Source organism: Salmo trutta, chromosome 21, assembly GCF_901001165.1.
Source record: "Salmo trutta chromosome 21, fSalTru1.1, whole genome shotgun sequence".
NCBI lineage: Eukaryota > Metazoa > Chordata > Actinopteri > Salmoniformes > Salmonidae > Salmo > Salmo trutta.
Window position 1 is genome coordinate 33,105,065 of NC_042977.1, and position 17,714 is coordinate 33,122,778.

The following is a 17,714-nucleotide window of genomic DNA, read 5'->3' on the forward strand; positions in this document are numbered from 1 at the left end:
TAAGTCGATATAGGACTCGTTTTACTGTGGATATAGATACTTTTGTACCTGTTTCCTCCAGCATCTTCACAAGGTCCTTTGCTATTGTTCTGGGATTGATTTTCACTTTTCGCACCAAAGTACATTCATCTGTAGGAGACAGAACATGTCTCCTTCCTGAGCGTTATGATGGCTGCGTGGTCCCATGGTGTTTATACTTGTGTACTATTGTTTGAACAGATGAAACAACAAACAAAAAACTTTTGACCGGTAGTTTATATATTTCATCTTTAACTTTGCATTGTTGGAAAAGGACCCGTAAGTCAGCATTTCACTTTCATCTTCACCTGTTGTTACAAAGCATTTCATTTGATTTGAAGTTACAGTTTTAAATCTGCTTGAAAATCTATGGAAAGACTTAAAAATTGCTGTCTAGCCTTGATCCCCAAAACCTTGACCAAACTTGAAGATTTTTTTCAAGAATAATGGGCAAATATTGCACAACTCACAGAAGCAGTTAGCTGCCAAATGTGTTTTGAACATATATTGAATCAGGGGGGTGAATAGTTATCTAATTAATTAGTGTTTTATTTTTCATTAATCTAAGAGAAATGTTAGAATTTTTCTTCCACTTTGACATTACAGAATATTTCGTGTAGATCATTGTCCAAAAATGACATTTAAATCTTTGTAACACAAAATGTGATGAAATCCAAGGGGGTTGAATGCTTATGATAGGCAAAGTATTTGGCTTTATGGTCCAACTAGTTTGCATACTGAACAGATATATTGCATGATGCATGGAGAGGCGAATGTGTAATTTGTTGTTTAATTGTGAGATGCAGGGCTTTAGACCTTAGCCAAGTTAAACTGAACTCCATGATGTATTTCACATCAACAGAGTTGAGCAGCAACTAGTGTGGGCGGACTGGAGCTCCTACATCACATAGAAGTTTGTATAAAAAACAATGGATTTCAGGCCTCCCGAGTGACGCAGTGGTGTGTGCCACTAGAGATTCTGGGTTCGAGTCCAGACTCTGTCGCAGCTGGCCTGCAACCGGGAGACCCATGGAGCGGCGCAAAATTGGCCCAGAGTCGTCCGGGTTAGGGGAGGGTTTGGCTGGCAGGGATGTTCTTGTCACATCGTGCACTAGCGACTCCTGTGGCGGGCCGGGCTCAGTACACATTGACACGGTCGCCAGGTGTACGCTGTTTCCTCCGACACGTTGGTGCGGCTGGCTTCCGGGTTAAGTGGGCATTGTGTGAAGAAGCAGTGCAGCTTGGTTGGTTTGTGTTTCGGAGGATGCACGGCTCTCGACCTTCGCCTCTCCTGAGTCCGTATGGGAGTTGCAACGATGAGACAAGACTGTAACTACCAATTGGATTCCATGAAATTGGGGAGAAAAAGGGTAAAAGTAAAACATTATAATTTATAAATACTGTGGATTTCAGCACCCAAAGAACAGTACTCAATTACACGGGACAATGTGTGGAGTTGAGTTTTACTTGGCTAAAGAGACGTTGGTCTCAATGGGACTCTGCTAAAATAAAGGTAAAATAAATATCATGGTCCTGTAATATTATATGCGCTGAATTGTCATGATGGTTATTATGAGGAAGGGTTCCAAATGGTAATGGCATCGTCTGTTTGGGATTTTTTATTAAACCACATGATGCATGGTTCAATAAGGGGTGGAGGACAGCAATTACACTTCACAAGACAAAGATGGCTTTCTAGTTTAGTGATAATCCATTAGACATCTATACAGTAACAGTTTACCATGTCATGACAGAGCCCAAATCAACAAAAAGGAAAATAGTCTGATAACAGCGGATAATGAAGTGTCACTTATACAGTTATATAATAGCTGTAATGTGACACAGTTGAGTAGTGTCTAATTCAAAACGTCTTCAGATGTACATCAGAAACACATAACATTCCACATAGGAAATACTATTATATTTTATCTTTCTCACTTTGTCTCCCTCTTTCTCCATTTGTAAGTCATCACCCTATGCTGCATCTTCAAATGCCGTATCCCCAGGACGAAGAAGGAGATTGAGGCGCGACATGCTCAGAGAGTAGCAGCTAAGGACTACGCCAACACACTGGAGACAGTGCCTCCTCTCAACGAGCTCACAGAGATCCCAGGAGGTAAGTAGGCTAAAGCTCCTCTCAGAATCTCCTCAAGAATACTATGGTGCACATTATAGAAAATACCTTCTGCCCATGACAAAAGTCCCAAGGAGTTAGTTGTGGTGTACATTTTAGGACATCCCTACTACTCTCTATGACAAAGTCCCTAGGAGGCAGGTGCGGTGTACATTTTAGGTCATCCTTTCTCCCTGTGACAAATGTCCCTACTCTCTTTGAACTACATTATAACTTTACAAATGGAAAAAAAGTCACACTCATCTCTCCTTGGTGAAATAAATCCACAGCAAGGAGAAAATTAAGTGCGAGGTGTGCGTCCTTTATTTACTTACACTACTCTAAGAACTACTCTGACAGGCAACTGTACTTTATTAATTTAACTTTATTTACTTACACTACTCTAAGAACTACTCTGACAGGCAACTGTACTTTATTAATTTAACTTTATTTACTTACACTACTCTAAGAACTACTCTGACAGGCAACTGTACTTTATTAATTTAACTTTATTTACTTACACTACTCTAAGAACTACTCTGACAGGCAACTGTACTTTATTAATTTAACTTTATTTACTTACACTACTCTAAGAACTACTCTGACAGGCAACTGTACTTTATTAATTTAACTTTATTTACTTACACTACTCTAAGAACTACTCTGACAGGCAACTGTACTTTATTAATTTAACTTTATTTACTTACACTACTCTAAGAACTACTCTGACAGGCAACTGCTGAGCGAGTTCTGGATGCTATTAATGAAATACCACCTGCTAGGCCTGTTTATACAGTAGGAGAATCATAGCTGTTTGACTTGGCACACTAACGAGACTGGGCCCCTGACAGCTTTTGTATTAATTCACTTGATGTTTCTCTCAGATTTCATCATATTATGCTAATGGTCATCACTTCCAATCATTCGAAGCTCCGATATGTTTTCTCTCATTTCCGACGGATAACAAGCAGCACAAAATCACACACCTCTGTCTGAATCTCTCTGGATACAAATGGTGTTTTGAATTTGTTTAATGTGCCATATTTTCCCTGTCCTATCTGACTGAAGATGTAGATGGAGTCAACATAGACATATAGTCTTGGAGATACAAACACACTCTGGATTAATGAATACAGGATATTCAAAGTTTCATTGACTTTACATTAAAGCTTTTTCCTCTTCTATGTCAGAGTCTGTCTCCTTTGCAGCTGTTCTAACTTTCATGCCTTCCCTTTGGCTTCTTCCTCCCTCAATCCTTCATCTTCCAACACTATCCCTTCCATTTTACCTGTACCATTCCTCTCCAAACCCTGTCTTTCCTCTTCTCTTCCTTGTGTTCCTCTCTCTCTTCCTCTTCACTATCCTCTTTCTCTTCATCCTCCCTCTTTTCCTCCTCATCCTCCCTGTCCTCCTCTTCCTACTCTCTATCCTCACACTCGTCTTCCACTCTATCCTCCCTCTCTTCCTCCCCCTCATCCTTCTCCATGTCTGCCTCTTCATCCTGTCCCTCCAGCGCTCCTGGACACTTCATCCCTCCCGACGGTCTCTGAGCAGGTCGAGGCTCGCAGCGCCAGCAGCAGCCAGCTCCCAGTGGTGAGAGAGGAGGAGGAGCTCACTGGCCCACTCACTCAGCCTGAGACTGGATGACTTTCCTCCCTCCTTCTCCTCCTTCTGGTCCCCCTCACTCAGCCTGAGACTGGATGACTTTCCTCCCTCCTTCTCCTCCTTCTGGTCCCCCTCACTCAGCCTGAGACTGGATGACTTTCCTCCCTCCTTCTCCTCCTTCTGGTCCCCCTCACTCAGCCTGAGACTGGATGACTTTCCTCCCTCCTTCTCCTCCTTCTGGTCCCCCTCACTCAGCCTGAGACTGGATGACTTTCCTCCCTCCTTCTCCTCCTTCTGGTCCCCCTCACTCAGCCGGAGACTGGATGACTTTCCTCCCTCCTTCTCCTCCTTCTGGTCCCGCTCACTCAGCCTGAGACTGGATTACATCCATCCCTCCGTTTCCTATTTCTTCTCAACTTCTCTCTCTCCACATTCCTATTTATGTTCTGACAAAATGGGCAATCCACTAGAGGGAATATTGGAGCACGCAGCTCAGCATTCAGTAATTCACAAAAAAGGAATGAATAGCTGAATAGAATAGTTCATTGAGTAGCTCAGCGTTCGTCAGTACTTCCCAGAAAGAATGACTTGGAGATTGTTGAGAATATTGCCTGCTTAAGAGTTCCAATTTTAGGTGTTAAGTACTTGAAATGAGTTTTCACTATTTCCTCATCTGCTCTTTGTTGATATACTCATCCTTGTCGATCACACATTGACTGTACATTGGACACAGAACTGCAAGTTCCGTATCTGGTAGCCAACTGTGGATTATGAAAAAATGTAGATTAATCTTTAAGGCTTCTGTCAGTGATGTTGCATGTCTATGCCTGTCATTCGTTGTTTTTCCTTCTCTTCCTCTGACTCAATCTGTAAGCTTGGCTTTGAATAAATATAGCTTCCCTTTTATGCAAGCTTATACAGTAACACCCGTGACAACCAACCCTGGTCCTGGAGAGCTACAAGGTACTCAGGCTTTTTCTCAACCTAGAACCAACAATGTCTTAACTGTTAGTCGAATCGCATGTTTTAGTGTTGAAAAAATGCTTGCACACCGTGTGTAGATCATCCAGGTCTAAGGTTGGTAGCCACTGACAAACTGTACTTGTTGTGTTATCTTTGTCTTGTTTCTGCACATGCCTTCTGTCCTATCGAAGTATCACACATGTTTACATGGGTATACATGGGTCTAAAATACATGTATATATATATAATGCACAATATCAGTACTATACCACAATATCGGTATTATTATTTTTACAATAACATGAACAAAATGATGCTTTTTGGGGACTGACTCTGTATTTGGACTGCTACCATAATGAGCGTGTCAGTCAGAGACAAGCTTAATCCATGAGAGAAATCATAATCTACATGAAAGAGAACATAATGTCACATCCAGCTGTATATTATAATGCAGCATAAGGGGATACTGGATCTAATATGCAGTTATTTACGCAGCAAAACCTCTGCAGTGAACATATAAGTAGTTAACCATGTGCTGCGAGAGAGAGAGAGAGAGAGAGAGAGAGAGAGAGAGAGAAAGGCTGTGTGGCAATTATAAATGGAAAGGATTAACAGATATGGTTTATAATCGTGGAGACTCATGAACCCCACACAGCTGTCTGTTTACCCCGGGATTCATCCAAGCCTAACCTTTAAGAATCCATTCTGGGCATTGACCGCAATGTTGAACCAAATAACAGTCTTCATCCTTAAACTATCTAGGCTCCGATTCCGATCTGATTTAAGCGTGCGTAAATGGAACGTTGTTCCCTTTGTATGCACTTTTCTCTCAACGCGTATTCTGACCTTGAATTTAAGCATGAGAATAGCATGCTATTTACCCGCTATTCATTCGGGGTGGAGAATTAAGAAATTAAGGTGTGGCGGTGGTGTGTCTACAGATAAACCGTATTCTGACCTTGATTTCATTCCCTCATAATTCCACCACATTTAGTAAGGAAACCATGACTAAGGTTGAGCGAACCTGCCGGTTTCACGTGGGAAAAGCATCTACTTTCTTATATAAATAACAGCATTCTCTATGCACTGTAATTTATACATTGATAAGAGCTATTAATATGAGCTAGGTAAATTAGTCATCCGTTTTGGAGAAGGGGATTGTAAATACATAGCAATTGTTTTAAATGATTATTCCTTATGATCCCTGGAGATGAATGCGAAACCAGCCATATGGAAGCAAACTGAAAATCGGTTCACAATGAATGGACCTTTGTCATACAGTTCCATGATTAGTGAAAATTAGGGTAGATTTATAGGACCACCCTTATTGTACAATTCTTTCCACCTTCCAATATTTAATGGATTGAACTTGAATATGACAACATTCAGGATGAATCATACCACTGTATTTTGAATCCATCAATATATTTTGTGCGTAAATGCTCTCCAAACATATTTCTTTAATGATTCATACATACAGTACTTTCCTAACCCTAAAATGTGCCTAAATAATCTACAAAATCTGAGTATTTTTTACATCTACCAGTTGGTGCTGAAACGGAAACTAATATGCATATATTTAGATGGATTACTTTCATTGATCCCTATTTTCTTAATTAACCTGTTCTCTCAATGTATTCTAATCTGTCGACAAAATTCTAATTAGAGGTACACCATATTTAAAGGGATGGTTTAAGATAAATGTACTGACAACCGTATTGAATGAAAAGTTCTTTATTTTTTGTATTTTTTATATTTTAACAGTAACATGCAAAACAAACATAACAGCCAGAGGGATTCCAAAGAAATGAGAGAAACAATTTTTTAAAAACTATTCCACATTATATCAAATACAGACATATAGCGAATACATTTTTTTGACATTTTGTTTTGTATACGTTTTAAAGACTCTAAATAGTTTTCCAAATCAGATTAAAAAAAAATTAAGAAAAGGGGCTTTTTCTTCATAAATTTTGATTTGTGTATGAAATATTTTCCTAATAAAATAAAGAGATTTATGACATACTCACTTTCAATTGTGTAATCAGTGTAGTAAAATAATATGTCAAACTTTGAAATTTCAATGGTTTTCAATGGTGCAATTTGAGGCCAAGATGTATTTTTACATCAGTCCAGAACACTTCACTATATAAACAATTACAGAATAAGTGTTCAATAGATTCAGTTTCTAGTTCACAAAAACTGCATTCACATCAACATCAAGAAATCAAGCTATTACACGGATAGAATCTATGGATTATCTTAAAGGAGATCTCCTTTACTTTATTGGTCACCATAAATTTGTGTGGAGTGAGCCAAGCACGGCGCCAGTTTACATCAAACGATGAATCCCAACAGAATATCGCAGAGGGAATAGACTTCCTGTAGAAAATATCCCTCAATAAACGATTGTTGAATTTCGTATCTAGTAGACCAATGCCATTCACCTGAATATCGCTTACAATCGGAGATATTCCAAGATATGTATTATTCTGAAGTAAAGTTTTTATCCCACTAGGTATAGCTTTAATAACAGTGTCATATTCCTTGCTTGAAACCTCAAAGTTGTATCTTCCCATAAATTCTCTCCGTGTAAATAGATTCCCACTAATATTAACTAATTGGCTGACAAGGACAATGTTTTTCGAGAACCATTTATGGTAAAATAACATCTTGTTTCTATATAATATCGACCCATTGTTCCATATAAAACATTTATGAGGTGAAAAGTTGTGTTTATACAACAAAGCCCAGCACATTAAAGCCTGCTTGTGAAAATCTGCCAGTTTCACAGGAAGTTTACCCACAATATATGGACATCGTAGTAAAAAATTAAGCCCTCCGAGCTTCTGAAAAACATAATGAGGTATAATATTCCAGAAACTATGAGGATTTTTATGCATCTTTTAATCCAGTTGACCTTTGATATCTGATTGAAGAGAGTGAAATCTAAGACATTTAGACCACCATCACAAACCCTGTTGGTGATAATATCTCTTTATCTTATGTGGCTTGTTTTTCCATATGAAGTTGTACAAAAGCCTAAGGTACAGCAAGTGGATTTGGGAATATCAATAGATGAAAAAAGATAGGATGCACGAGATAGCCCCTCAGCTTTGGATAAAAGCACCCTTCCTTGAAGACTTAAATCCCTCCCTAACCATGAGGATAATTTGTTTTTGACAGATTCAGTTACAGGGTTCAAATTAAGATCATTCACAGCCTTAAGATTTTTGGTGATCTTTACACCAAGGTAGGTTACAGTATCTTTTTCAGAGATGTTACAATCTGCTGGGTTGACAGCTCCTTTCAAAACAAACATCTCACATTTGGAAAGATTTAATGCCAAACCTGAGATTTTGGAGAACTGCTTCACGATATCCAATGCTAATCTAGCTTGAGACACATTTTTTTTTAAAGTGAAGTGTCATCCGCCAGTTGGGATATCTTGATCTCTCTGGCCTGGAATGTAATGCCTTCAAATTATTGAATGAAAAGTCCACGACAAAATCTGTTGGCCAGCAAGTGGGAGGGTTTTCAGAGGTTGAATTACATTTATTCAGGGAGCGCAAGGGAACCACGCCTTCAAAGCCCGTTACGCACCTGCACAACGTAAGTCTGAATACCAACTACTGTGAGTAGGAAAGGCGAGCGTAAGAAAGGCATAATTTCCTAAATTGGAATCGGCCCCTACAGCAAAGAGTCTGTGGTAATAGTGACATCACTTCCTTCTCAAAAGTTTTACTGCACACTTTACCTGCATGACCTAAATCAGTTGGGAACATTGGCTATTGGACCTACACTCTTAGAAATGAAGGTGCTATCTAGAACCTAAAAGTGTTGTTTGGCTGTCCCAATAGGAGAACCCTTTGGAATACCTTTGTTGGTTCCTGGTAGAACCCTTTTGGTTCCCACTTAGAACCCTTTCCACAGAGGGTTCCACATGGAACCCCAAATGGTTCTACCTACAACAAAAAAGTGTGGAAAGAAAATCTTCCAACACATTGTATCAAACTCAAAAATAAAGTAAAATAACAGGAACATAACACCACTTAATGCGCCCAACTGAATAAAAAAGGCCTGAGGCTGATCCATGCTACTGGCTTCCACTCACAGACACAGCACCCACACGGATAATGCTACCAGCAACAACAACCACACAGCTTACACAACCTGTTAGCCTAACGCCATCACTATCACCATGTAGGAGAGCAGACTTTTTGTAAAACACATAGGGTCGATAGAAAGACAGCAGTCACACACAGCATGAAGTTGAAAGATAAGCAGGCCATTCACTCAGACATAAGCCAGTAGGTCCCAATCACATAATACAAAAACAACCATTAGACTAAGCATTTCCCAATCGAAATGTGAAACTATTACTTCCATTTGCAAACATATTTTTCACATTTAACACATCAAGTAGCCTAACCGGTGATCTAAAGTTTAAGTGGAACAATGTTTCACACACACAATCTATTTATTTTCAAAGAGATAGCTACCAACAGTAATCGAGCTGCAATAAAAAACATGGTTCCACTCACCAGATGATAATCATTTGAAACTTAATTTGTTTAAAGTTAATCTTGAGAAGGCGAATCTAACAATTTAGCAATATCTTTTTCGATAACAGCTGCTGCAGCCGCTACACACTTTTTACTAGCTGACAAAAGCTGGCTAGTTAGAATGTCGGAAAACTACTGTTCGCTATTTTGGCCTTCGAGAAGGCCCTTATAAATTGAATGGCACATGCCTTCTACATAGCTCAGGGGTGTCAAACAAATTCTCACGGGGGCTGCATTTGGTCTTCAACAATGTCCGGAGGGCCATATTGACAATTTGAGGAAAAAACTGTCAATATGTGCAACAAAAAAAAAATCCTCCTTGACTGTCTAGCTTTCCTTTCGGGGATAATTAGCAAACTGGACACAGTAAAGAAACGGTATGAATGTAGGTAAAAACATATTTTCAGTGTTAACCCTTTCCAACACAAATTGAAGAGATTTAATCAGAATATCATTTAAAAATATAATTAGAATACAATTGAAATAGAATTGAAAATATGAAATATAAATTCAAATGACATGTATAGTTTAAAAACAATTATTTTATAAATCCTTAGGCCTTCTCTGAAGGCGTAGAAGGCCCTCACGGTTCCCCCCTGGCCTAAATTTAAAAAAAAATTGTTTCAGACAGCTTGGTTAAAGTGATAATAAAAAGATAATTCCGTTTGTGAGAGAATTCTAAATGTTAAATTCTGTAAGTGTTTGACATTCACAGGAGACGGTAAAAGCAAACACCGGACAGGAGGAAACGACGAGGGGAGGATTAGGGACAAAGTGAAACATCACTCCCCTAATTCTTTGCCTTACAGACAAGTGGAAAAGCTATTCAAATGGAAAGTAGACATTATTCCTGCACACTTTGATCAGTCATGTGTTGCGTTGTGTCAGTTTACTGGCTCTGATGCACACACACGCGCATGGGCACAAACAACCACATTTCATTCCCACAGAGGTGTCGGGTCATCTGAGGATTATTCAGATGACCCTACATATCCGCATGCAAAGAGGAGTCAGGAGAGGGAGTATGGATGTTGCACCTCGGCCTCACAGAATACCAGAGAGAGAGAGTGACAAATAAAATAGTATTCATTCACATGCTTCGTAAACAACAGGTGTAGACTAACAGTGTGCATGCGAATGTGCAAGAGTGTGTGTGAAAGAACTGTCTGCTACAAAGAACTGATACCAAATACACTTCTGGCATGGGAACTACAAAAATAGATATGTTCTGATAATGAAGGCCACTTTTCTATGACACTTATGACTGTGGCAGCTGCTGTAGGGATACCAACCAAAAGTTAGGCAGCAACAGGCCTAAAAACACCAGCACCACTGAAGACATCTACATTCTGAAGAGTGCGCCTGTGTGTCTCAGACTGAGAAAATAACACCATCAGTGAGAAGAGTCGTAGCCTAGGGACGTCACAGTGGGATGGAGGAAGATAAAGTGGTCACACTTGGCTTGACTCTATTTTCATAGTAATTACATCGGCTGGTACAGTGGAACTGAACATGTGGATACACTGACATTGTATTGATGACTGTTTTGTAGTTCATTAAATCAGTAATCCAAAGCAATAATTCTGTGACGAGGAGAGGGGGTTTGAGTGTGTTCATGGATCTAATGCAAATGTGTGTATTTACACATACCTGTAATGAATATAAAATCAAATGTATTTATAAAGCCCTTCTTACATCAGCTGATGTCACAAAGTGCTGTACAGAAACCCAGCCTAAAACCCCAAACAGCAAGCAATGCAGGTGTAGAAGCACGGTGGCTAGGAAAAACTCCCTAGAAAGGCCAGAACCTAGGAAGAAACCTAGAGAAGAGCCAGGCTATGAGCGGTGGCCAGTCCTCTTCTGGCTGTGCCAGGTGGAGGTTATAACAGAGCATGGCCAAGATGTTCAAATGTTCATAGATGACCAGCAGGGTCAAATAATAATAATCACAGTGGTTGTCGACGGTGCAACAGGTCAGCACCTCAGGAATAAATGTCAGTTGGTTTTTCATAGCCGATCATTCAGAGTATCTCTACCGCTCCTGAGGTCTCTAGAGAGTTGAAAACAGCAGGTCTGGGACAGGTAGCACATCCGGTGAACAGGTCAGGGTTCCATAGCCACAAGAAGAACAGTTGAAACTGGAGCAGCAGCACGGCCAGGTGGACTGGGGACAGCAAGGAGTCATCAGGCCAGGTAGTCCTGAGGCATGGTCCTAGGGCTCAGGTTGAAAGAAAGAAAGCATACTTAAATTGACACAGGAGAAATACTCCAGATATAACAGACTGACCCTAGTCCCCCGACACAAACTACTGCAGCATAAATACTGGAGGCTGAGATAGGAGGGGTCAGGAGACGCTGTGTCCCCGTCCGACGATACCCCTGGACAGGGCCAAACAGGCAGGATATAACCCCACCCACTTTTCTAAAGCACAGCCCCCATACCACTAGAGGGATATCTTCATCCACCAACTTACCATCCTGAGACAAGGCCGAGTATAGGCCAAGAAGATCTCCACCACAGCACAACCCAAGTGGGGGGGGGGGGGGTGCAACCCGGACAGGAAGATCACATCAGTGACTCAACCCACTCAAGTGACGCACCCCTCCTAGGGATGGCATAGAAAAGCACCAGTGGAGAGAGGGGAACTGGTCAGGCAGAGACAGCAAGGGCTGTTCGTTGCGCCAGTGCCTTTCCGTTCACCTTCACACTCCTGGGCCAGACTACACTCAATCATAGGACCTACTGAAGAGATGAGTCTTCAGTGAAGACTTAAAGGTTGAGACAGAGTCTGCGTCTCTCACATGGATAGGCAGACCATGCCATAAAAATGGAGCTCTATAGGAGAAAGCCCTGCCTCCAGCTGTTTGCTTAGAAATTCTAGGGACAGTAAGGAGGCCTGCGTCTTGTGACCATAGCGTACGCATATATGGCAGGACCAAATCGGAAAGATGGGTAGGAGCAAGCCCATGTAATGCTTTGTAGGTTAGCAGTAAAACCTTGAAATCAGCCCTTGCCTTAACAGGAAGCCAGTGTAGAGAGGCTAGCACTGGAGTAATATGATACCATTTTTGGTTCTAGTCAAGATTCTAGCAGCCGTGTTTAGCACTAACTGAAGTTTATTTAGTGCTTTATCCGGGTAGCCGGAAAGTAGAGCATTGCAGTAGTCTAACCTAGAAGTGACAAAAGCATGGATGAATTTTTCTGCATCTCCTTGAATACTCAGGGAGAAAAAGGTGTAGATTCACATGCAGAGCGCAGCAGAAGTTTATTAAGCCTTCACAGAAGGCAATGGTCAAACACAGGTAGGCAGTCAAAAACAAACAATACCTCAACCATACAAACAGAATGAACGAAATAGGGAGCTGATGAGACCAGGTGAGAAACAAACAGGTGAAAATGAACAAAAATGAAAGACAGGGCTACGTTCCAGAACAAAGAAAAACACAAGGTTGACTAAGGAAAGCAGAACCTTACAGTTCCCCCCCAGGGAGGTTCCTGATGACCCAACGGCACCGGAGGGTTGAGCGGGCGAAGGAGCAGAGTCGGATGCCTACCTCCGCAGCGAGGTCCGGCAGGCTGGTTCGACGAGGTCGTGGACTGACCCAACGTTCTGCGTCGAGGCTGATGTCCAGTGGGTCTATTCGGGGGTCGACCCCAAGGTCAGGGAGCAGGACGATTATTGTGAAATGTCTGAATCATCTCTGGGTTGAGGATGTCTTGGTCGGGGACCCAGGACTGGTCTTCAGGCCCACTAGGTAGGGGATGCGACCCCTCGGGTGTTTGGAATCAAGGATGGCCCGTATGGCATAGGCAGGTTCCCCTCCGACATCCAATGGTGGGGACGCACTGCGGGTAGAGACTGGAGGATGAAGAGGACTGACAGTGACCAATTTTAACAGGGACACATGGAAGGATGAGGATATTTTATACTGACGGGGTAACTGGAGGCGGTACGTGACAGGGTTGATGCGATGGGTTATTTTGAAGGGACCAATGAAGCAAGGACAGAATTTTGCAGGGGAGGCGGAGCCACACACGTTGTCCGGGGTGAAAGAGTGGAGTAGGTAGGCGGCGTCTGTCAGATAAGCGTTTCTAGGTATTAGAGGCTTCCTGTAGATTCCGGTGAGCGGTCTCCCATACCAGCTCACTATGCCGAAACCAGTCGTTGACAACTGGGACAGTACCAGGCTCCGCCTCCCAGGGAAACATGGGGGGTTGGTAACCAAGGAAACACTGAAACGGAGTAAGGCGGAGGGATGAGTGCATGAGTGAGTTCTGAGCGTATTCGGCCCAGGCCATATACCGACTCCAGCCGTGTGGAGAGGCAGAACATTGTTGGCAGCGGTACTTCCCCATTTCTTGGTTCAGGCGTTCCGTCTACCCGTTGGTCTGAGGTGGTACCCGGAGGAGAGGCTGAGGTCGACCCCCAGTCGGTCACAGAAGGCTCGCCACACCCGGGAGACAAACTGGGGCCCGCGGTCAGAGACAATGTCCTCCGGAATCCCATACAGACGGATCACCTGCTGGAACATACACTCAGACAATTCCATGGCGTTAGAGGAACCAGACACATTTTTGAAAAACCTTCTACTATGACAAGGACAGTGGTGTTGCCAGCGGATTCAGGAAGGTCTGTGATGAGGTCAACAGCAATGTGGGACCAGGCTCTGTGAGGGATTAGCAAAAGTTGCTTCCCGGAAGGGAGATGACGAGGGCTTTTGGTTTGGGCACAGACTGGACAGGAGAGTACATAATCCCTTACGTCAGATGCCAGTGAGGACCACCAGAACCTCCGGGCAAGAGAGTCGGTGGTTCGTGTAATGCCCAGATGTCCTGACCCCAAGGATGTGTGACACCATTACATCAGTTGAGGTGTAACAGCTGCTGGTACATAACTCTTCCCAGCTGGTGTCTCAGGAGGAGCCAGGTCTGAGGTTAGGGCTTCTTGTACCCACTGTACCAGTCCCATAATGCAAGAGGAAGGAAGAATTTGTGTAGGGTCTGAGTTACTGGTCGGAAGGTCAAACTGGCAGGAGAGAGCATCAGCTTTTACGTTTTTCTTTCCAAGGATGACATGAAACATGAAAATGGAAGTGTGTGAAGAGCCCAGCAGGCTTGTCTGGAGTTTAATCTGCTGGCCCATCTGATATATTCCAGATTACAATGATCTGTTAGGATGAGAAAGGGATGTTGTGCGCCTTCCAACCAGTGGCGCCACTCTGACGGCCAGCTTGATGGCGAGGAGTGCTGTTCCCCACATCATAATTCCTCTCAGCGGGGAATAACTTCCTGGAGAAGAAGGCACAGGGATGTGATTTGGGAGGTGCTCCCACCCACTTAGAGTATGGCTCCTACTCCGGAGGCATCCACCAAGGGTGAAAGGAAGGGTCGGATCAGGTTGGCGAAGGACAGGAGCTGAGGTGTTTCAAGTTATTGAACGCAGTCAGGGCCGTATCAGTCCATTGAAGGGTCAGGGTCTTTTGGCTGGTAAGGGCAGTTAGGGGAGCGGCAGTAGAACTGAAGTTCTGAATGAACTTGCGATAGTTGGAGAACCCAATGAAACGTTGGAGTTCCTTAACGGTGGTGGGTATGGGCCAGTTATTGATGGCAGTGACTTTGTTCTCATCCATGCAGACCCCTCCAGTTGTCTGTAAGAAGCTTACCGAGGTTACAGTCTTCACATAAAGGTTATGGTCAAGGTGCCTTTGAAAAACCTTTTGCACATGCTGTATGTGTTCTTTTAGGGAGTAGGAGTAAATCAAGATGTCAACAATGTAGACGATGAGAAAGCGGTTGATCATATCCTGGAAAACCTTATTCATTAAGGATTGGAAGATGGCGGGGGCGTTCGTAAGGCCGTAGGGCATGACCAGGTATTCGTAGTGCCCTCGAGCGGTGATAAAGGCTATCTTCCAATCGTCACCTTCACGTATACAGACAAGGTTATATGCACTTTGCAGGTCGAGCTTAGTATAGATGTTGGCGCTGCCCACTTGTTCAAGGGTCGCTGAGATCAGAGGAAGAGGCAAATGGTTCTTGACTGTGATGTCATTCAGGGAACGACAATCAATACATGGACAAAGACCACCGTACTTTTTTCCCCACGAAGAAGAAGCTGGATGCAGCCGGTGAAGGACGAATGAAACCGTTTGAGTGATTCAATGTAGTTCTCCATTGCCTCATTTTGGCAGAGTGGAGGACTCGATTTTGCTGAAGACATTGCTGTACTGGGCGTATTCAGATGGTATGCTGGGTGGCACTGTACGAGGCAGAGTCCTCAATGGTGGTGGCTCTGCAGGGTAGGCTGAGACAACTGGAGAAGCAAGTAGAATACCAGGACAGTATTTCACCTTGTTGCCACGAGATGGCAGGGTCGTGACGACAAAGCCAGGGGTGTCCGAGGACGAGTGTCTGAGGACGAGTGTCTGTTTGGGGGATGAGAGTTCCATGAGTTGAATGGTTTTGGAGTGGAAGACGCCAATCTGAAAGGGTGACGCTCTGTATCAGGTGAGTGATGAAGCCCGTGCCCAATGGCTGCCCATCCAGGGTGTTAATCCTTAAGGGAGGGGTGACAGATCAATGTCAAGCGCTTGTACTAGCTGGTGATCGATAAAATTACCTGCTGCTCCCGAATCTATCAAGCCTTCTGCGTACTTGGTAACCCCCTTCACGGTTATCAATACTGGGATGGAGAATTGCTTCTGGGAGACATTTAGAAATACTGGGATGGAGAATTGCTTCTGGGAGACATTTAGAAATAAGGACACGCATACCTGCATGGCAGCGGGGGGACCCTTATCTCTGTGGGGGGGGGGGTATACAGGGCAATGGCTGAGTAGATGATCTTTCCCTCCACAGTATAGGCAGAGCCTTTCATGGATCCGCTTTTGACGTTTGATACATGGGAGAGGAGCATGGCCCAACTGCATGGGCTCAGGAAGACTCGGACGGGATCATGGAAAGAGAAGGTTTCGGGTTCCTGGGTGGCTGAATTCTTTGGCGGTCGGCAATAAGGTGGTCAATGGAAATGGACATACGAATGTATTGATTTAAATCCTGAAGTTCAACTTTACAGGCCAGCTCTGCCTGAACTTCCATGTTGAGCCCTCTTTGGTAGACAGTAAGTAAAGCAACCTCATCCCATCCCCTCCCTACAGCCATAATCGGCAGCTGAATTGCATCCTTGTTGAAATTCTATGAGGAGGTCTCCTATAGGACGACCGGTTGGAGAGTGATCGAATACCTCCTTGAAGAGGGTATGGAAATGAGTCTCCGAGCTGAGTTCTGTGCTGTAGGCAGTCCATATGGCAGTGGCAATCCAGGGCTTTGCCTGTGAGTAGAGACAACAAAATCCACCCTGCTCTTGTCGGTGACAAAGTTAGTGGGGTTGTGCTCAATGTATTTGCTGCATTGCATCAGAAATCCCTGACATTTCCCAGGTGAACCGTCATATTTTCTAGGCATGGGTATGAACTAAGGAGGGCTATGGGTTACGATACCTGGAATTGGAGGAGTAGGGATAGGCTGGAAGAGAAGATGGCAAATTTCCTCCATAAGCTCCTCTTGCCGGGTTAGGCTCTGCTCTGTAGCTCCGCTGAATCCATTCTGTTTTTGGGCGAGGTATTCTGTAATGAATACTTAGGGAGAAAAAGGTGTAGCTTCACAAGCAGACGTTAATTAAGCCTTCGCAGAAGGCAGGAATCGTGGTCGCAAATGCAGGCAATGGTCAAACACAGGTAGGCAGTCAAAAACAAACAATACCTCACAACCATACAAACAGAAATAACTGAACGACTAAATAGGGAGCTGATGAGACCAGGTGAGAAACGAACACAGGTGAAAACAATGATAAAAAATGAAACACAGGGCTACGTTCCAGAACACAAAGAAACAGGGCTACGTTCAAGAACACAAAGAAAAAGAACACAAGGTTAACTAAGTAAAGAAAAGCAGAACCTTACAATACCACAATCAACAGAAAATCATTACTACTCAGTCAGTAACAATGATCTTACTGTACCCTGTACCTGCCTATGTAAGGTACAGTATAAATACAGAGTTAATAGAGGGTTATGTCTACACTCTCTAGTGGTACAGTATAAATACAGAGTTAATAGAGGGTTATGTCTACACTCTCTAGTGGTACAGTATAAATACAGAGTTAATAGAGGGTTATGTCTACACTCTCTAGTGGTACAGTATAAATACAGAGTTAATAGAGGGTTATGTCTACACTCTCTAGTGGTACAGTATAAATACAGAGTTAATAGAGGGTTATGTCTACACTCTCTAGTGGTACAGTATAAATACAGAGTTAATAGAGGGTTATGTCTACACTCTCTAGTGGTACAGCATAGATACAGAGTTAATAGAAGGTTATGTCTACACTCTCTAGGGGTACAGTATAGATACAGAGTTAATAGAGGGTTACGTGTACACTCTCTAATGG

At 43.0% G+C, this 17,714-nt stretch overlaps 1 protein-coding gene across 1 annotated transcript in view; it reads left to right on the forward strand.

The window, feature by feature from the left end:
- Positions 1 to 17,714, forward strand: part of LOC115156435 (transmembrane inner ear expressed protein-like) — a 45,226-nt gene that overhangs the window by 16,175 nt on the left and 11,337 nt on the right. The window contains exon 3 of the mRNA XM_029703864.1: positions 1,985 to 2,134. Coding sequence (XP_029559724.1) covers positions 1,985 to 2,134 — 150 coding nt within the window. The remainder of the gene's footprint in view (positions 1 to 1,984; positions 2,135 to 17,714) is intronic.